Raw genomic sequence first — 22,066 nt, 5'->3', positions numbered from 1 at the left:
CTCCCTAATGGAAATTCCTCTTGAACCAAATATTGAAATTGTTGGTGCCAAATGGTGCCTTGTTTTCAACAGTTCTGTCTCCCTAATGGAAATTCCTCTTGAACCAAATATTGAAATTGTTGGTGCCAAATGGCATCATCCCAACTGCACCCCCATTGCAATTTTTTCCCTTTTAAATACCCCCTGTCTTGTCCCCTCACTACTTCATTGAACTTGAAACAATTCTGGACCGATTTCATAACTCACACCTTCTGATTATAGCTGGCGTTTAGAATCTATAAGAATACTATATTGATGTGACCGTACATGCAACAAGAGATTTGCAAGCATTGTTAACCAAGTTGATTGTCATTGGTTAGGTTATTTACAAAAATAGAAAAAAGAAGGGGAAAATAATAAAAACCTTTTAAATTATATATGGCGTACTTAAATTCTTCACTGACAGAATGAATTTAATTCATCTCAAACCAAAAACTTCGTCTTAAAGAAAGAAAACTTTAACTCAAGCAGATATTTGGCTCATCAGAGTTGAACTGCCCGCAAATTGACCCTAGGTCTATATAGAATAATCTTAAAAATGCCACCATACCTCTAACATATTGGAAGCTGCGTCAGAGATTGAAGACTTTTTTTTCATGATTTCCATCATTTCTTGAAGAGAACAAACTTTTTTCTTGAGCCTCTTCTGTTTTCTGCTCAATTCTGTAATTCAGCTATTATTAGCTTATCCTGTAGTTATCTATTTTCAAAGCTTCAGTGGCTTTCATTGGGAAACCTTTTATCATCAGAATCCAAGTAGTATTTCTTTTTCTTTCTGGCAGCTGTAAAATATGTTGACTGTAAAATTAGTGACAAATGTCAGTTTCATTTCAATAAACATGAAAACATTAATAAAGTTTTGTGTTAAGAGAAACATATATATATATATGTATATAGACATATATATAATGTCCACAAGTTTCCACATCTGCACATTTAGATAGTTTTCTCATGACAGACTAGAATTGAATTCATTTATGAAAAAATAGTTTATACTAGATTATAATAGAAAATTGAATAATGTTATTGTTTTGTTACCTGCATTTTATTCGTACTAAGCTCATTGAATTTTTCATCAGTTTTTCACTTCTTTGGTGACTCTAATTTTTTTAGCCATGAACCCCCAAACTTCTACCGATCAAAACTATCTTCTGTAAAATGCTTAGAGAAAAATTTTGGAGGGATCCCAAAGCTACCTTCTTTCAGAATCTTTAGGAAAACTGGAAATGAAATATATATTTTTGTGTCAGTTCAAGGCAAAGAAAAAAATGAGGCAGTTTATACTTATTAGAATAAAAATCTAAAAAATAAATTAAAATTATATCTATGTTTTATGAGAAGTATTTCTTTCTCTTTTCCTTCAGTTACTACTTTGAAAATTCCTTTATTGTGGTCTCTGAATCTGTATTTTCATGAATCCATTTTTTGAATGATTTGGTTATGTTTAAAAATGTTTTCAAATAATTTTCATACATATTTTTGTAAATCAGGGCCATTATTTCAACTTCTTCCGGAGGAGGGGGGTAAAGAACATATATTCAATATACACTGACGTAAGAAATTAAGAGAAATTGCAGACTTGGTCGATTATTTCTAGAACTACAGTACTGATCTCAATGAAATTGATATGTACATACATTGATACAATACCAAACAAATAACCATTCAATAATTGTTATACACACGCATGATCGTGTGTAACACTCGTTGGAGTCGGAAGGTATGAAACAGCGGTTGCAGAATAAACAAAAAAAATGGGTTAATGGGGGTATGGTCCCCTCTTACAGATATACAGGTCTTGTTGCGTGATTTCATACTTGCACTAAGGCAGTTTATCATTTCCTGTGGCAATTGGTCCCACTCGTTCAGCAACGTTGTTTTCATTCCCTGGATGGTTCCCGGAAGGGGGTTGCAAGTTGCAATTGCCCTTCCCAGAGCGTCCCAGACATGCTCTATAGGGTTAAAGTCTGGAGATCTGGCTGGCCAATCCATCCGGCGAATATTCTCACTCTCTAGAAAACCGTCGAGCAGAAGAGCTCTATGTGGCCTCGCATTATCGTTCATTAAAATGAACTCAGGGCCAACTGCACCCCCTGAAAAGGCGAACATAGGGCTCCAAGACCTCATCCCTATACTTCACACCAGTCACAGTGCCTCTTTCAAAGACATGGAGAGGTGTGCGGCCATCCAACATGATGCCTGCCCTGACCATTAAACCTCTTCTGCCATAATGGTCTATTTCGCGGACATTAGAGGGTAGGTAGAGGGCTGGTTCTCTCCATATGAACGTACGGTGAGAATGTTTGTAAGATAACTTGCTTACCTTTTGTTGACCATCCTGTCGTCGAGTCAGTCAACTGATTGTTGCCCATATCCGTTGTCAGCTTGTAGTGGTTTAGGAAATCCCTGCCAATAATGGCTTGCAATGTTTTGGCAAAGATGGAATGGCAGCTGAAGTGTCTACGGAGGCAGAGGTTCAGCAAAACGACTTGCTTACCCGCGTTGGTATTATCTCACCTTTCAGGGCGTATAAACTTGACTCGGCTGAAACAACGTGGGTGACGAATGAGGTATAATGCTGACTTGGCTGCCAGTGTTGACCAGGAACACCCAGTTGTCGTTGATATTACAGACGAAAAGACGACTTACTGGTTTGAAAAGAAGGGAGAAGTGCACCTCTTTTCCCTCCCTGCTCAGAAGTTTTTTGCATGTCCGTGGTTGGCAGCATTGGATGAAATGCAAAAAAACGAACATTTGCACACTTTATCTTTGAAACACGAATGGTAGTAACACATATCTGCATTATCTCACAGATGTGTGTTACTACACACTGCGTTATCTCGCTGTGGCAATCAGCTCTTGCATCGAGCCGGTACATCATTGTGCTGTTGTTGAACTTTGGAAATCTTGTCTACCGTGAGCTCTGCTATCAAACGAGCAGTTGACACTTCCGATGACACAGTTATCCTTTTGGCTTTTGTCAGAGCCACTGCGAGGATGGGGACGATTGTTCCACTAAGGTGCTGAGAAACTGTTCTGCACTTGTGGCGGGAATATGTTCAGGAACAGTGATTCAAGGAAATCGTCGGAGAGTTAATTTTTAAAAAGTCCTTGCATACTTCGTAGAAGGGCTGTAGCATGTTGACTTCTGAGACAGGGCTGCAGCAGAAGCCTGGTTTTGGCTTGCTTCAATGCAGCATATTTAGAAAGTAAAGTATCCTTGAGGTTATTGTAGGTGCTTTCAGTTGGGTCCGTAGAATGAAGTAGCGGTTTTGCAAGATCATCTTTGATCTTGTGAATGAAGAGCAAGGATTCTGCGCTGCTGAAGACTTTGGGTTAGCAGCTTCAGATAGGTGTCAGTTTTATATTCGTCGCCATGACAGTAGGTAATAGCGGAGGCGGAATGTAAATTGAGCAGAAGAGAGTTCGGGATTGGCCGGGCGCCAACTGTTGTAGAAGGAATGATGCGGTTAAAGGCAATACTTTCACAATTCAAAGATAATTAAACATTATAGAAACTACAAGGACGTATCGATACAAGTGCACCGTGTGACCATCTCATTGGAGAGGTATAATGTAAGTCCACTTTCCTCTATTGTGCAGGAACGCTCCTTTCCCATTATGCAGACAGTGCCATCCCATGGTGGATGCTGTCGCTACAGTTATCTGTGTAACATGATGACCTGGGATCTCTTACAAAATCCTTATGTTCGTTTAATCTTGTTTAGGCCCAGGGTTCGTTGGCTACCGGAAACCACCAGAGGCTTCTGCTGGAAATCTGGTTTGGGCCAGTTAGTTCGCTTAGTCTGACGGTCAGGGGGTGGGGTCTCCTGGCCGTCGGGCAAGAACGGGGGTAGAGGTCAGGCTGCCCACGTCCCATATAAATTCCGCTTTACATCCATGTCAGAGATCCCAATAGCTCGTCTAGTTACCTTCTTTTTCCCTCTGGGGGGTTCCAGTGGCTCGTTAGTGGGAACCTTGTCGTCATACTCTAATTAATTGTGCAATATAATGTAAATGCTCAGCAAAGTGTTATATAAATGTGCAATATATTTTACCTCTGTTCCATCGGTGGGTCCTAGAACCATCTCGCGGTCTATAATGTCATGAGTTTATACAATGTGCAATAGGCCTAAAAGTTGTGGATCCTGGCCAGATCTCCAATTTGTTATGTTTGGTTGCCAGATTCAGTATTATAATTTTTACAATATTTCCTTTTCTCTCATGAAATTATGTAAATTAGATGCAAGTTCAGTACCGCACCTTTGATCTTGTGACTGGTTCTATCATAAAGCATTATGGGAGTGCTCCTATATAAAAACCAGATGGAGATGTGCTTCTTTCTCTGATTCTACTACTTCCGACTGACGTCCTGTCTTAATCTCTAAGGTGTCACGCCCTGTTAGGTGTGAACTAGATCGTCTCTCAAAAACAATGAATTGAAATTGTAAAGGTGTGTCCTTGGCACCTCACTAGTCTCATTGCTGGACTTCATGTGAAAACACAACATCGTCATGATCCCATCGCCTGTGGATTGGTTAGTGGCCAGACTGGCTACCCGTGGACGTTCGCCTCCAATTCCCTACGCAGTGGCTGAGCTGTGACCTCAACGTGTGTTTGGACTGGAGACACCAAACCCATCTGAAGCTGGTGTCTGGGAGTCTTCTGCTGTGAGGTAGACACCTGGGAGTGTCTATAGGACGATGTGAACTGATACGTTGAAACCTGGACATGGTGGTGAGGCCGTTCAGTTTTATTGTTCTGTTATAATATTGAGAGAAATGTTTAATTGTGATAATTGTTAAAACGTTTTATTAATAGTTAATATATAATTGAATAAATGCTTATTGTTTAATCAAAATATTGTCTCTTTCATTGTTGTCATCCATTCAGTGGTTACTGGGGAAAAAATTTCAAAGAACCGGGAAATGCAAGATAAACGTTGCATCTGCTTTTCTGCTACCAAGAATTTTTTGTACAACTGCTTTAAAAGACAGCTATGCAGACTTCTCTTTTTCATTCATCTTCGTGACAAATTAAAGCTCATGCATGAGGGCATGAATATGAGGTCCATCAAGCACACCTGCTTTGATCTTCTCAAAAGACGAAGCAGGAAAAGAAGAAACTATATAGTGAAAACATTCACCATCGATATTCAAATTCAATGCCTTGACAAATTGCTTCACCAATCCAAGCTTGAGGTGAAATGGTGGAAAAACAATCATCTCTCGGCTGACAATTGGTTCATTCACAATGTTTGGCTTGCCTGCTTCCAGAGTTTTATGGATAGGTCACTCCTGGGTCCAGTGTTTGTCTCAAGCTCAGCTGTCCCACATGCAAAGAAGGCATGGAAATTTCATGAATCCTTTCTGTTGTTCAAGTAGGATGTTAACCATTTTCAGGTCTACACAACTGATCCAATTATGATAGTGATATTTCAATAAGTCAATGGCCATTTTATTGTAACCATGTGCTTCTTGCAAATTCACTGAATGGCCGACTGGTATGGCTCCATACACATTGTTATTATGCAATAGTACATATTTTAGACTGTGCTTACTACTATCCAAAAATAACTGCTACTCTTTTGCACTATAGAAGATGACACCCCTAATTTTCCGAGGAGACCTGGGATATTGTGGCAGTAAACCAACTGTTCATCTTCAGAAAAGAGGGCTAGAAATGATTTTTTTTCAGGCCTGATCCCTTTTTCGGAAAAAAGAAACTTTTGTAGAGGAATCAAGTAGATTTTCTTTCCCTGGAGGCTAGCCGCTGTGGTGGTCGAGTGGTCATAAAAAGTGACGGACTCGCATCGCGGGGATCCGGGTTCGAGCCCCACCGTCACCACAGTGGTGGTCGGCTGAAGTTGGTTTTCTGTGGTTCCCAACTTCGAGGCACAAATGTGAGCCGATCTCCCTGTTAAAAAGTCTCACCACAGAGAGCAGCAGTCCTACAAACAGTACAAATATCAGTCACTACACATCACTCACTTCACTTCTGAGATATAGATGGCAGCACTGAAAAATCATACACAACACTAGATACGCACTCAGACTGTTAGGAACACACCCTTACAATTCCGGCACAACTCACTAGGTAGTAAATTGCCTATGGCAATAGACCTGAGTTGTGCTCAGTTGGGGGGGGGGGGGAAAGCCTGGAGGCTAATACCTCAGCTGCTTTTTTAGAGAGGACCAAATCCTGCACTAGGTCATTTAATCCTGCTTGAATGACCTGTGCGGGGTCATTAAAGCAGAATTAAAGGCTGAGGGACTTGAATCCTGGCTATTAGAAGGTGTAGAGCCTTGTGATCTTGAAATCATTTCTGGAAGCTGGATTTCATGAACACTCCACACATTTGCTGATCTTGCTCAGTGCCTTCATCTTTGGATGAGTCAAAACCATTAAACACTGGAATTGGGAGTTGCTCAGAGTGTGGAATCGGAAGAATACAATCCTCTATGCTTATGATTCCACACCATTCTATCAGGTGTAGGAGATGCTGTGCAGATTTTTCTTGCAGATACCCTTTGTGTTGACCAGGTGAAAATATCAGTTAGTTGTGTGATCTGTGGGTTCCCGCCAAACTACACACGAAAATTCCAATAGGCAAACTCTTTTGTTTTACTTTTGTTCAGTCATGAAGTATTTCCTCATAGTTATGACCATTTGCGTGCACAAAGTTGGGGGGGGTTGGGGTTCTAACCTCCCCTCAAACCGAGATTATAGTGTTATTTTGCAGGAAAAAACTTAACCCCCCCCCCCCTCCCCCAAGAAAATTCTGCTCACGCCTATGGTTATGACAAACAAAATGAGGGACAACTCTCTTGTCTTGGTCCCCAAGTTGAATTTTAAAACAGGCTTTATAAGCATGCTTCACAAACAATGAAATATCACACACCTGTGATCATTATTGATTATTGGCAACACGAATTTTTTGCTAGTATAATGTGAATAATGTGTATCTAACTTAAAATTAATTAAATTTCCAATTACAATTGTACACTTGTGCTACGTTTTTCTGCATGATAACATTTTAATTTTTAAATTGGGTGTAAAAATTGATGTTTCCTCCGGTGTGCTGGTAGTTATTATATATAAATCTACATTTTCTTGGAATATCTAGCATAAAATTCTCTGATCTGGGCACTCTGGAGGAGTTCATTAATTTTCTTCATACCCAAAATATGCATGATTATGATAAATTTTATGTTATTAACATTGTTCACTTCAACATGTGTAGCATAAAAGCAAATTTTGACCAACTGATGGTCCTATTGAATGAATCTATTGATTATATTGTTATTCTTGTTTTGTCTGAGGTTTGGGTTTTTGAGGATGAGGTTGATCACTATAGATTGCCAAATTATAATTTATTTATGAGATGCAGAGATTATAACAATTCAGGCGGAATTTTCGTTTGTACAAAAAAATCCCTTCAGTTTTTCGAACTTGATTCTATAGTAATGCAAACAAGAGAATTGATAGTTATTCAAGAGCCTACATTAAAATTTACCATCTTCAGCTTTTACAGATCGCATTCATTCCCACAAACTCAATGTATTGAAGAACTTGATTCTTTTTTTAAAAATATCAAATATAGAGATGTTTTACTAATTAGTGATATAAATATTGACATCCTTAAAACTGATTCTGGTACCCACTCAGATTATCAGGACATGTTCTCCAGTCATGGATTTGCCCCTTTAATTTTCAAAATAACAAGACCTCACTCTAACTCCTGTATTCATCATATTTTTATTCGTAACTCATCTAGAATCAAGGAAATTTCTTCATCTATATGTATTTACTGCAGATTTGACCGATCATTATCCAATTTCTTGTAAACTCAAGTTTTTATTGATTAATCCAAGAACTGATAATACTGACAGGAAACGCTTTAAAAAAAAATAGACTTATCTGGAATTGCAACCTATCTTCAACATTATAACTTTGCTTTTACAAATGAAAATCCAGGATTGGTTTTTGATGAATTCATAGTTAAACTTGAAACCATAATTAACAATTATACATCATACTTACAGATCAAACCGAAAAATTAAAAAAAATAAACCTTGGATTACCTCTGACATACACTGCTGGCCACCTAAATTGCAACACCAAGACAGACAAGAGATATCGCAACAATATTTATTTTGTAGATAACATGTTGACCAAGCATCAAATGATTAAATTTATAGACTTCTGTGAAGTGTGGTTCCTGCCTAAAACAGTAGCCAGAGTAGCCGCCATTGTTGGAGATCACCGCTGCCACACGCCTCGGCATTGATTCAAAGAGACTTTGGATGTGTTCTTGGGGTACAGCAGACCAAGCAGCTTCCACGCGTTGCCAAAGTTGATCTGGTGTGGCAGCTGGGGATGTAATCTGGGTCAATCGTTGAGCAACCATGGACCACATGTTTCCTATCGGCGAAAGATCCGGAGAGCGAGCTGGCCAGGGAAGCAATTCAATCTGGCGATTGACGAAGAACCTTTGGACAATGCGTGCCACGTGTGGTCGCACATTATCCTGTTGAAATATGGCTGTGGGCAAGCCCTGAAGGTAAGGAAGGACAACTGGCTCCAACACCTCGGAGATGTAGCGCTGGCTTTTTAAAGTACCGGCAATGCGTACTAGAGGAGCGCGAGAGTGATATCCAATACCGCCCCATACCATAATACCCGGTGCAGGACCGGTGTGGCGGTGCATAACGCAGCTGTTCAGCATCCTCTCTCCACGGTGTCTCCAGACTCGAATCCGACCATCGTGGTGTTGCAGACAGAAGCGTGACTCGTCAGTAAAGACAATTTCATTCCATTGTGCCGTCCACATCCTTCTTTCATCGCACCATTGGCGGCGGAGACGTCTGTGGTTCTGCGTCAAGGGTAGACGAAGCAATGGACGTCTTGTGGACAGACCACTCTGCTGTAAACGGCGTCGAATGGTACGCGCAGACACTGGATGATGCGGTACAGACTGAATGTGCTGTGCTATGGTTCGTGATGTGGCTGAGCAATCCGTCACTCCATGCGCACAATACGCCTGTCATCACGTGAAGTGGTGCGCTGAGGTGGATGCGATCGAACACGTTGGTCCGTCGTACCCTCCTGCATCCAACGATCACATATCCGCATTACAGTTGTTTGGTTTCGTCCAACACGACTACCGATTTCCCTGAAAGATAATCCACAATCTCGGTAGGCCACTATCCTTCCTCTGTCGAACTCGGATTCTTGATCAAAAGATTATCGCTGTTTTCTACGAGGCATAATTGATCGTTTTTTTGAAAAAACCACAAGAAAAACACAATTGCCGTACTTCAAATCGTCGAAATCTCCAAGCCTTAAATAGCGCTTTGAAGTGGCGCCACAGGCGCGCGTGATGTGCGTCTGCGTTGAAATTCTAATCATTTGCATATCTCACCTCCGCTAATGCATGTTGTAAATTTCATATTATTTGCATGCTTCCTTCAGGGTGTTGCATTTACGGTGGCCAGCAGTGTAGTTTACTTAACCAAGATCAAACAAAAACTTTTTTTGAAAACAAAAAAATACCCATTTGACATAATAGTCAAGAATGCTTACAAAAATGTCGCAACATATCTCAAAAAACAAATTAGAGCGACAAAAAAAATTATTACTCAACTTGTTTTTCGAATTGCTCTACATCATCCGATCGTTAGAAACTAATTAACAAAATACTTGGATATGATAAAAAAAAAACTACACTCTGCCTTCGGAAACTAATTTACATGTACTGACTAATGATTTTAATGACCATTTCATAAAAATTACACAACAAACCCATGAATATGGAAATTTTGAGCAGTATATTCCTCGCAGTGACAAATCAATTTTTCTGGCCCCCACAGATCAAACTGAAGTCTGCAAAATAGCAAAATCTCTTAAAGACGCTGTGTCTGGTTATGATACCTTGACTACTAAAATTCTAAAGAGCTTTCCTGAATGCATGTATCAACTAATGGCTGACCTAATTAATAATTGCATTGAAAGGGGTGAATTTCCTGAATCACTCAAATCAGCTATAGTTGTTCCTATTTTTAAAAATGGTAATCAGGATAACCTCAGCATTTATAGGCCCATCTCCATATTATCACCTACCTCGAAAATCATTGAAACACTTATTAAAACTAGGATTTATTCTTTTTAAAATAACAATAATTTCTTCTCCAATAATTAAAATGGTTTCCTACCAAATAGAAATACTGAATCTGCTCTTTTAAACTTTTCTGAATATGTGTACAAGAATATTGACCAATCTAGAAAAACAATAATTCATGTGATTGTCAACGTATAGAACAAATATCCTCTATATAATACCTAGGTATTTATATTGGTCAAAATCTAAAATGGATAACTCATTGTAATCATTTAAAATCAAAACTTGGTTTCATTTTATACAAATTCTTCAACCTGAAACCATATGTAAACTGATCTTTCTTGTTAATCTATTATTATTCAATGTTTCATTCACACTTACTTTATGGTCTGCCACTTTGGGGAAGGATTATGCCACCAATATTGCACCCATTATTTCTTTACAAAAAAAAGTTATTAGAATTTTGGCAAGCAATTACATCACTCCAACAAATAAACTTTTTCATCAATTAAACATCATTCCTTTAAGACATCTATACTTTTACGGATCCATACTTATAATTAAAAAAACCCAATTCTCTTTACTTCTGAACTCGTCAAGAACATCTAATAGACACAATTTTATTTACTCTATGCCTTTAGTTCATAAAACTATCCTCAAAAAATATTTTAGCTTTCTCATTCTTAAATTTTTTAATAGCCTTCCAAATGATCTAATACAGTCTTCCTCATTTTCAACTTTCAGAAAAAACCTAAAAAAACTTGCTACAAATTTTCAATATTGAAAATTATTTCTGATTTTATCCTCAGATTCTCCATCACTCCTTGTTGTGTGTGTTACTGTCTTTTCACCTCCCGCGGTCGAATTATTCATTAAAATACTCTTGCTGTCAACTCTGCTCTGCCAGTCCAATTCATACATAATTGTATGTTGATTTATATATTTTTTTTATAATCACTAAAGCACCCCCCCCCCCCCGTGACCATTGCATTATTTATATATATTTGTATTTTATGTATTATGTGTGTTTGTGTAATCTCATTCCCCCAACCCCCCTTCCTATTTTGATGTTTTTTCATAATTTTTTGTTTTCATTCTCAAAAATCACTACATAGTGACTCTTTATTTTACACTGTATGAGAATTGAAATGTTATTAACTTCATTGTAACAACCAGTATGGTACCTTCGTGTATCTTGGTGGTTTTCACCAACCTAATGTATTGTTATCATTCATCTAACATATTATTGAAATTGATGAACAATTGTATTACAACCGCATACATAACAGAGGGCATTAGGACTAGTTGAACATCTACATCTACTTGAAGAAGCCATGGATCAGATCTGAAACATATTTCAAGGAATGCTCTTGTGTGTTCGGTTTAAAACTGATCAAAAAATTTACCCAAAAAAACTGACACCGAAAGAGAAAGAAAAATTTTATTTCCTTATCACATCTGCATATCACACTTTTACTGCCAATTGAAATGTACTGTGGCCATCTTCCTGACGCCACACCCTACATGCTAGAAAAGTGCTGCCCTCTTGTGTCCCCTAGATTAAATTTATAAAACTGATGCTACAGACTTATATATTGACATCCTAGTGAACCTATATAGTAGCACAACTAAAGTGCAACAACTATGCTAGTAGTCATAAGTCTATAGCCAGGGACGTTTGGCCATGTATCAATATATAATATTAACTCCATAAAAAGTGAGAGAGAAATTGATTTCAGATTTGAAATCAGCGATAAGAAAATAACTTAGATCAGTTAAAAAATCTCATGCAACAGAAAATGGGAAAAAAATTTCCCCAGTGTTATCTTTATGTGGATTGATTACTGTATGAATTCTTATAATACAGGATAAAAAAAAAATCAAAAGTTATAGTTTTTAAGCTGCTCTACATCTCTATTTTTGAAAATAGGGAAAATTTGTTTGGCAGATTTAAAAACACTACATCTGCATATGCGCCTTCCCATCCCCTTTTTATTTCCTATAAAACTCATAAGTTCTGGAGTTTGCCATGATTCCTTAAAATGTCCTTTGAAAAACTGCAGTTAATTAATTTTTAGGAAATTTTGTATGAGCTCTGAGCAGGTTATTCTTTATGGTTTTTTAACCACAAAAAAAAATTCTGTTTGTGGGGTCTGCATTAGTCGCCACTAGATTAGGTGTCAGTTTTTTATGGGTCCTGCCACCACTTTCACCTTTACTGTCACCTGTAGCATTTTATGGCTAATTAATGCTAAACAGGCCCTTTGTCCTCCATGAATGCACTTACTTTTGTTGCACAACTCACTCCTGTCCTGCTTGAAAGTTTCATTCAAGCTGAGTACCCACAGGTCTAAAACACTTTTGATGCTCCTGATACAGTAAAACCTGTCTTTAACCCTTTAAAGGCCAATGTTCCATAAATGGAACATAGTTTTTATTTACAAGAATATCAGAATATTACAAAAATATAATCAAAACTTGATTCAAACATTTCAAGTTTTTTACCGTGTATAGAGGAGAGTTTGAAGTATTTTTTTAAATAAATTAGGAAACTTCAGGTTGATGTAAAAATTTTTGGCTGAAATTTGACATTTTTCGAGTATTTTTTCCCCATTTCTATTAAAATTTGCCAAAATTTAAATTTTGAAGTAAATTGAAAATTATTTTGTGTGTTTCTACCACTTAATATATCAATCAAAATAAATCAATTGGTTTCTTTGTACTGTTAAACGTTAAAGAGCTACGTGCGTTCAAAAATGCATGTTCCATTTATGGAACATTTGTTTTTCAAGAGAGCGGGATTCTAGCGATATCTAATGAGCAGTGCACTGCTTCGATTTTCCCGTTTGAACCCCAAGGTGTTGTCATCGTTTAACATGCGTATAAGGGCTAATTCTGGCTAATATGACACAGAAGAATGTGCTTTCTGGGGTGGATTGTTTATATTGGATGAGTACTTTTTATTCTTGCATTCTTAGAAATGTATATTTTAGCAAACTGTAGTCTAATCAAACAGAGTTCGCCAATCTTAGATAGTCTTGTTGTGTTCAGCTGAGTGTAACCATATCAAAAAGATATCTCACATTAGAAGAAGCTGTAAGATATTTAGAAACTCTTTCAGATTCCAAATTAGAGGATGTAGATATATTCTAATTACGGGCTAATGAAAATGGGAACATCGTAGATGAAGATGATATTGTTGAAAATCATCCAGTATCAACAGCTCCAACTGATGTGTGTGAAATGATAGGTAATTTTGCAACAACGAGGATGAATTGTTAGAAAACTCCTGAAACGTGTTCTTCAAAAGATTTAGGGCAGGAAAAAGGAGCAAAACGTAAGTGCAACACTCAAGTTTAAAGAAAAAGCAAGACAATTTTGAGCAATCCGAAAAAAAAAATATTATGTGGGATAAAAAAAAAAAAATTCCTTCTAGAATCCGATCAAAACCTCAGCTCTGGATTCCATTGGAAAAGATTTACCATATGACCATTATAGGGTTTTAAAAAAAAACCCTATAAACCCGCCGGAAAATTCACAGACAACAATTCACAGACCAACAATTCACCGCCATGCAATTCACCACTAGGAAAATTCACCGACCAAGAATTCACCGACCAAGAATTCACCACCATGCAATTCACCGACGACAGTTCGATGCAAGTCAGTTAGCGAGGGAATGAGCGATTGAGTTACTGAGTGAGCGAGTGGGTTACTGATTCAATGAGCGAGTAAGTCAGTCTGTGAGTGAGTGAGCGAGCTGCTAAGCGAGTGAGCGATCTATTGAGTGAGTAATTAAGTTTAAATAATCACTTTATGAGAAGAAATTCAGATGATACGGATTTGGGTTGCTGTATTTTTGAAATATATGACATCCATATTTATTGTGGGCATCTTTTTCTCAGCCACCTCGCTGGGCATTTTGCCTGTTGTGGCCTTGTATTTGTATAAATTACAAATTGCTGTTGCCCAATACAAGATAGTATATTCAACAAAATTCCATTAACTCTGTTTTACTCAGAAACTTCTAATGAAATGTTAAATGGGGTAATAACAGAATTAAAAGATAATAAAGTAAGTGGATACGCGATAAATCAACCCCCTAAAATTGCTTAAAATCATCTCCTGTTATCACTTTGATATTATAAAAAACATTGCTGATCATCAGTAACCAATGGATTTTTTTTATGCTGAACTAGCTGTTATCCACGATTTCACGTGATGAACTTTCAGAAATCCCGCCTTAGTGCATATCTATATCTATATGTACTCTCTATATATATATATACTTCCTATGCAATGGAAATTAGTGACGATTTTTTTATTACGGGAGTCGGTGACGTTTTTTGAGTGATGGAAATCTGTTGCGTTTTTTGAGTTATGGAAATCTGTTACGTTTTTGTGTTACGGAAGTCGGTTACGATTTTGGGGTCAAGTTTTCATTTAACTCTTGCATATATCGGGACCCATTTGACACATCAGGACCAAGTTATGTGCATGTACCCAGAGGTTCCTACATCCTACAGCAGGTCCCCTAAGCTGAAATAGATGGCGGGCCCCCAAACCAGCTTTTTCACGGGCCCCTCTGTGCTTAATTTATAGTGTGAAAATATCAAAAAGCGATAAGAAACGTTCCGGCCCCTTTCAGCCCTGCCCTCGTGGGGGTCATGCCGAGAGGTATGTATACGTAAAATATACAGATATCACCAGTGCTCCCAACATACAGGGTCGGGGTACCCGGGGGATTGCACATATACCTTCATGGGGAAGTTAAAAGGTTTCATTTCCAGGGGTCCTTAATGGAACTCATTGTTTTCTTTTTAACATTGAAAAATTTGTGATAGCGGAAGCCCAAGGCATATCCAGTCTTTGCAAATTCAGTCAAGGGTAATTGCGTGAGGGGGGGGGCTGGATTTTATTCATTGGTAAAATTAATATTTGCAGTGGCCCTCACAGGGGGATGCCCGATTAGCTTCCGAGTCAAGGGCCCGTTTCATTTTGGGGGCACTGGATGAATCTCACTCTTTTCTGTCGTTTAACATTGTAGAATTTTCAACAGCGGAAGCCCGAGATAAATCCAGTGTCTGGGTGCCCCACTAAATATCTGTGTATTGGGTCCCCGTTACTGGATGTGGGCCCTGGATTTTATTCGTTTTAAAATTTTTGTGGCCACTCAAAGGGGGTATGTCCGACAAGCCTTCAGGTCGGGGCCCTATGGAAAAGTTGACAGGTTTCATTTCGGGTGTCCCTGCATGAATCTCATTGATTTTTGTTGTTTAACATTGTAAAATTTGCAACACATCGGTAGCCCGAGATAAATCCAGTCAGGGCCCCCACTAAAATTCAACGAATTGGAGTTTGGGGACCCCCATGGGGAAGTTTTCTGGGGTTACTTGATGAATCACATTTGTTTTTTGTTGCTTTATTTTTATAAAATTTGCTTCTTCAGTAAGCTGGTGCTTTCACGTGTCCCTTTCCATAGCACGCTGATGAAGTGGGACGAAATAAACAAGATATGTTGTGAAGAGAAAAGGGGGGGGGGTGTTGGCTGCCAAAGGTGGTAGGGGGGGCAGAGCCCCCTAGTACTGTATATAAAATAACATGACCTGACTGATTCATCATCACTGAGCCAAAACCGCTGAAGCTGTAAATATCAAATTTTGTGAATAGTTTTTTTCACGATGTAAAGACTTGCTACTCACTAAGAAATGGTTTTTCCATATTTGATAACCTAAGGGCGTCATAAGAGGGGGGGGTCAACGTTGAAATCATGCCGAGCCAAAACAACTGAAGCTATAAATATGACAGTAGATCAATATTGTAATATAGACTCACTGAGAAGCGATTTTTCCAAGTTCAACCCCCTAAGGGGGGTTTCAAAAGTTATATGGAGCAATCAGCACTGAGCCGAAGTCGCTTAAGCCATAAATATGAAATTTAGTTAGTATTATATTTTATAATGTACATACACACACTAAGACAGGATTTCTGAAAGTTCATCACCCATGGGGGTTATTAGGTGAGAGTAATTTTGAGATTGCAAAATCCACGCGAGCGAAGCCGCAGATAACAACTGGTAATAAAATATAATGCTTACTAAATTTTATATTTATGGCTTCAGGGATTTCGGCTCAGTAATGATTACTCCATATAACCTTTGAACCCCCCCCCCCTTTATTAAAGGAGTTGAATTTTTACATTTGACTTACAGTCTTAGACTTAAAACGAGCATTCGATTATGTTGATTTAAATATTCTAACAAATAAAAACACTTCTCAGCAAGCGTATGAGGTAATGTACTATATTGGTTTAAAACATATTACTACAACAGGAAAGAAGCTGCCATAATAAATGGTAAAATCAGCACATTTGAAGTATAATGAAAGGAGGGCCCTTTCGACCACAAGGATCGGCCCTTGGGTCGTAATTATTTCTAGTTTATATTAATGATTTATGTAAAATGAAGTAGAACGGTAAAATAATTTCATTCGCAGATGACACAAGCCTATATGTTGAAGACGGAGGTGGATTGAGAGCTCGCTGTTGGTAGGGGTGATTTTACAAATCTTTAAAAATCTAGTCTAAGCATCGGTGACCACATGTCCTGCATTTTGTCTCGTATTTTCTGTGACAGTCCGGTTTTTTCTTCTCCATCCAGACTTTTTGAAAAATGTCACGGTTTTACTTGTTCATAGTCGAAGTTTTCTTGAATTTGTTGTTTAATTTGTTGTTGCAATATTACCATATAGAAAATCCGAAAATTACATAAAATATTGCATGTCGTTTGAGCGGAAATCTAAGGAGGACACCTACATCCAGCAGTGGATTGAAATTGGTGGTTGATCGATGCCACACCTATTAAAACCAGTATTTTAAATACAGTTAAACTTGGTTATAATGACATCGAAGATTCCGCGGGATTTCGGCGTTATAACCGAGTCTGGCTGTATTGCTTTCAGTTTTAGAATATTGTTCTAGAGCTCTTTTAGTTATTTTCCGGTGCATTTAGTTATTTTACCGGTTACATTTACCGGTGATTATGTATGATTTCCACCTCATATTAGTTCGCTACGACGCAGTTCGTTTTGTAGAGGTCATATAATTATGTCCTACTACTGATGCTGGGAAAAAAATTAATGGAATAAAGTGAATATAAAGATAAGTTAAATTTTCTCCATCAGCAAAACTGGTAAAAGTAAGCCATAGCCTCATATTGTTTAAAGTTATATGCGTGAGTTCAAAAATCTTATGAAGTTATCTCGTTTTAAACATCCAATTCTTGGACATAAAACCTCTTGGTTGACAAATAACATTTTCGAAAACTGAAACTCACGGAACCACAGCTTCAAAAAACGATATAAAAAATTACATTCTTTTTGGGCAATGTTAGAGGAGTATTTTAGAAGGATAATTTTCACACAGTTTTCATTACATACATATTTAATTGGTAATTTTCAATCAAAACCTACAATATTTAATTAGTAATATCTGACATAATTTTCGTTCAAAACATACAGTATTTATTTAACAATTTTCGACATGATTTTCTTCCTTACATATTTATAATTAAAGTGTTCCAATCTACTAATCTAGAAAAACAGATAACACGCAAATGTAAGAAAAAACGGGAGAAAAATATTCATTTCTCACAAATATTGATATCATAATTAAAATGATACATTATGAGCTATACCTCTCAAATAGTCTTTAATGTCACATCCTTGATGATACTTATCAACTAAATTCTTTAATCTCTGCGTAAAGTCCCAGTATTTCTTTCTCCTAATGTGATGGTTTTGTCCACTTACAATTTGCTCCATCCGAACTTCATTCAAACTCTGTTCTCTTTTCATGGCACTGATGAACTTCCATATATTTCATCATTTTTGTCGCACCACGGCCATTTTTCTGCACACGAGGGCTAATTAGACCAGGACCTACAATTTATTGCCGATTCTGAACGGCAGGCTTGTTTTTTATAGTCATCGAGAGGTTGGTGTGCTAACCCCTCGATGGGGAACTCCCTGCAGTTGCAATTTTTTGCTGCGGTCAAGTCGTCGTTTTTTGTTGTACCCTTGTGTCAGGAAAGTTTTCTGATAAGGACGAACCGGGTATCGAACTCGCGACAACAAAACTAAACATCCTTTGGTACATTAGGCGAGCATCTTATCGACCAGGCTACCATCCCCCTACCCTACCAACCGACCCGTCCTTGTCAGAAAACTTTCCTGACAGGGGTACACACAACAAAAAACGGTGACTTGACCGCAGCAAAAAATTGCTACCGCAGGGAGTTCCCCCATCGAGGGGTTAGCGCACCAACCTCTTGATGAGTATAAAAATAACAAGCCTGCCGTTCGGAATCGGCAATAAATTGTAGGTTTCTGTCTAATTAGCCCTCGTGTGCAGAAAATGGCCGTGGTGCAACAAAAATGATCAAATGAACTTCCGTATATCTGGGTGGTGAGCAGATAATTGCTGTTGGAACGCTCGATGCCATCCTTCTATAGAATTGTTGGTATTAGGGAAATAGTTACGTGTTCTCCTTGAAAGCAGTTCCAAATGTCGATGTCAAAGCGCGGCTGACGACGACCACCACGACGAAGAGGATGCCCGATCCAAGTGTCTTCAAATCTACACTTCATCATGAATACGTTTTCAGAACAATCCGATTTTTTAATCATTTGTGACACTACTAGGTTAAAAACTAACTAACTAACCAATTCACTCACTCCCTCACTGACCATTCACTCACTCCCTTACTAACCAATTCACTCACTCCCTCACTCACTAACCAATTTACTCGCTCGCTCAATCACTTACTCGGTCACTCAGTCATTACTGGGTCACTCAATCACTTACTCAGTCACTCACTGGGTCACTCAATCACTTACTTACTCACTCACTCACTGGGTCACTCAATCACTTACTTACTCAGTCACTCACTGGGTCACTCAATCACTGACTCCCTCGCTAACTGACTCGCATTGAACTGTTGTCTGTGAATTGCTAGTCGGTGAATTGTTGGTCGGTGAATTTTCCTAGCGGTGAATTGTTGTCAGTGAATTTTCCGGTGCCGAATTGTTGTCGGTGAATTTTCCGCACATGCCATTATAGCACGTTGGATAATTCATTCAGAGTTGCAAGAAGCGAATCTTATTTCTCATTTGGAATTCCGAAGAGAAGTGACAATGAACCTTCTGCGATCTAAGGAGGGGTTAATTATTCATCCAGGTTCACGTTGTCAACTGAAAGAAAGGTGTCAGGTCATCTGATGGCCATTATATTGTGTCTGCCATGCAAGGACGGTTTGTGGTTTGCCAAAACAAAACACTATGTATAAATGCTACCAATGTGACAAACAGGTCCATCAAATATATATGTTTTTCTTCTTTTATCACAGACATTATAAAAGCTGTGTGCATTCCGTGATTGCAAAGCTGACCAGGTCCGGAATTAATCAGAGGCAAAGGGGCAACTGCTCAAATTTACGTGGGAACAAAGACACTGTTATAAAATCATCTAATTTTACAGTGTTAGGGGCGGCAAAATCATGTTTCTCTCTCTCACAAAATTCTTAGTTACAGCCCTGATGCTGTGGATTACATAAACATAGATGATAATGTACAAACTGAATCTGACATGACAGATATTGGCACCCTAATTGAAAGTTTTTGAGGAAGTTAAAAAGGATGTGTACATGCCATTGTGTAGGTCAAAAAACAGTGTAGGTTGGAATTTTATATAGATGCTGTCGAAACCTAAATACAGTATTTAGTAATTATAGACTAATTAATTATTTTTTTTTAACTATATTTTTTAACTATTTTTAAATTATTTACTTTATCTTAAATTAATTTATTTTTATTTTATTTCAATTACACACAAGATTGTTACATAATTTTACATATCACATATATCAATTGAACCTTTGTTAAGCAGAAACCTGTGTTCAATGGAAGAAAATCTCAGTCCCTTGCAGAAGTTTGGTCCCTCGATCCCTGTTGAAGACAGGTTTTACTGTATAACATTTTGAATGATTCACAAATGTCTCAATTTAATTTTTTTAAACTCTTTCTAAGGTCGTGGGAATTATACTTCCCACCAAATTCATTAATTTTTAAATGTCCGTGCTAAAGTATTTTAACCTTTCATAGAGCTACCATCTAGCATTGACTTCAGAAACAAAAAAAATTAATTAATTTTGATGATTAATAATTCATACACACTTCCGTCTAAAAAATTAATCTAATTAGCTAAATGATTTTTTTCCCTTAAATCAATCTCAATAACACAAATATTTTAATGCACCTCAACTGTAAAGAATAGCCCTTTTTTTTTCAAAGGGTTAAATTATTTTTTGTAATGAAATGAGTTGCATTCTGCTTGGTTCACTTCTTATTGAAAATATCTAAACATCATTTTAGTTTTTAGAAAAATCTTGATTATATCTTTAAAAAATTATTAAATGAGAACAAACATCCATGTTGAATAAATTTATTTCATATTGATATGCTGCTATAATTTTTCAGATGGAATTCTAGGAAAATATGGTTCAAGCACTAAAAAGTTCACTGAACGACATGTTTTCTTGTTTGATGGACTGATGATCATGTGTAAATCTAATAATAAACGCACAGGGGTAGTTGGTCAAATAGGAGAATATCGCCTGAAAGAAAAGTTTTACATTAGAAAATTAGATATTTTGGACAGAGAGGACAATGAAGGTCAGTTTTTTTGAATTCAGTCAAATTTGGTTAATTTGAAGTCCAAAGTCACTTTAAAAAAGTTTGAATTATCCAATTAATCTATCCTAGATCTGAAAAATGACTATACAAATCATGCAACTTAATCATCAACATTCACATAGGATAGTAATTATCAGTTACGAAATGATTTCTTACATTTGAATAATTTATGATTATAATAATTGATCATAGCTGCTACATCATTCTAGAATCAGCATCACTGCAGAATTTAACCATTCTCAAAGCCAGATTTACACAAACAGTTCATGATCATCAGTTACAAAATTGATGATCATATCTTTATTTTATACTTTACACTTTCCTAATTTCCCTTGTTATTCTTATGCTGCCAAGGAAATATATTTTCATTTAATGTATTAAAATTTGTACTTTAAGTGATATTTCCATCCTCTCAATGACTATAAAAAAGGATTCCTATTTTTTCAATGATACACTTTGATCCATAGGTTGAACAACATAAGCTTGTTAAGTGGTACATATTCCCATTGTATTTCAGCTGAACAATGTTAAAAAGGGGCATTAACTTAGAGAAAAATGCAGGAGAAACCGAATGTTAAAACTTTTTAATTGTCTTTGGAGATGTTTTTTTAACAACTTGGTTCCAAGAAAAGCAAAATCTGATGTATAGAATTTTTTCCAAACTAAATTTGCTCACACGAAAATCATAATTTTTTCCTCAAACTTCAAATTATCCAAAACACTTGAAAAAAAAATTGAATCAATCAAGAAAATTTTTTTAGCAGTAAATTAATTAGAAAATTCTCAAGGAAATTTAATAAGAGTTTGAATCATCAAAAATTTGAATTAACCAAGTTTTACTATGTATGCATGTAGGTTTGCTACTATGTTTTTGTTAAGTATAAAGAATTTGTTGCATGTTATTTGTTAATTTTTTTGTTGTTGTTCCTTCACAAATGCAGGGTTTGACTGAATAACGGTTTGTTACATTTTTAGCAAAATCATTTCCTACAGAAACAAACAATAGCCATTTTTACATAATTACAACCATGGGTTCTGTAATTCAAACAATGGTGCATGCTGCCATTGCATCTACTATTTTCTTCAGTTACCTTCCGCATGCTCCATAGGGAGTTCGGCTGAATATATTGCTTTTCTGGGCAAAAAAATTATGTTTCCC

General features: G+C 37.2%; 1 protein-coding gene across 2 annotated transcripts in view; it reads left to right on the top strand.

Annotated features, from left to right (window-relative positions):
- Positions 1-22,066, top strand: part of Sos (Son of sevenless guanine nucleotide exchange factor) — a 530,159-nt gene that overhangs the window by 247,302 nt on the left and 260,791 nt on the right. For both annotated transcript variants that reach the window (XM_089247363.1, XM_089247362.1), the window contains one exon: positions 20,692-20,886. In XM_089247363.1, the coding sequence (XP_089103489.1) occupies positions 20,692-20,886 (195 nt within the window). The remainder of the gene's footprint in view (positions 1-20,691; positions 20,887-22,066) is intronic.

This window comes from Pholcus phalangioides, unplaced genomic scaffold, assembly GCF_987345545.1.
Source record: "Pholcus phalangioides strain wild (caught in Gottingen) unplaced genomic scaffold, Ppha-v1.0 ptg000003l_1, whole genome shotgun sequence".
NCBI classification, from domain to species: Eukaryota; Metazoa; Arthropoda; class Arachnida; order Araneae; family Pholcidae; genus Pholcus; species Pholcus phalangioides.
The sequence above is the reverse complement of the archived record's forward strand: the minus strand, read 5'-3'. Positions and strand labels throughout refer to the sequence as shown.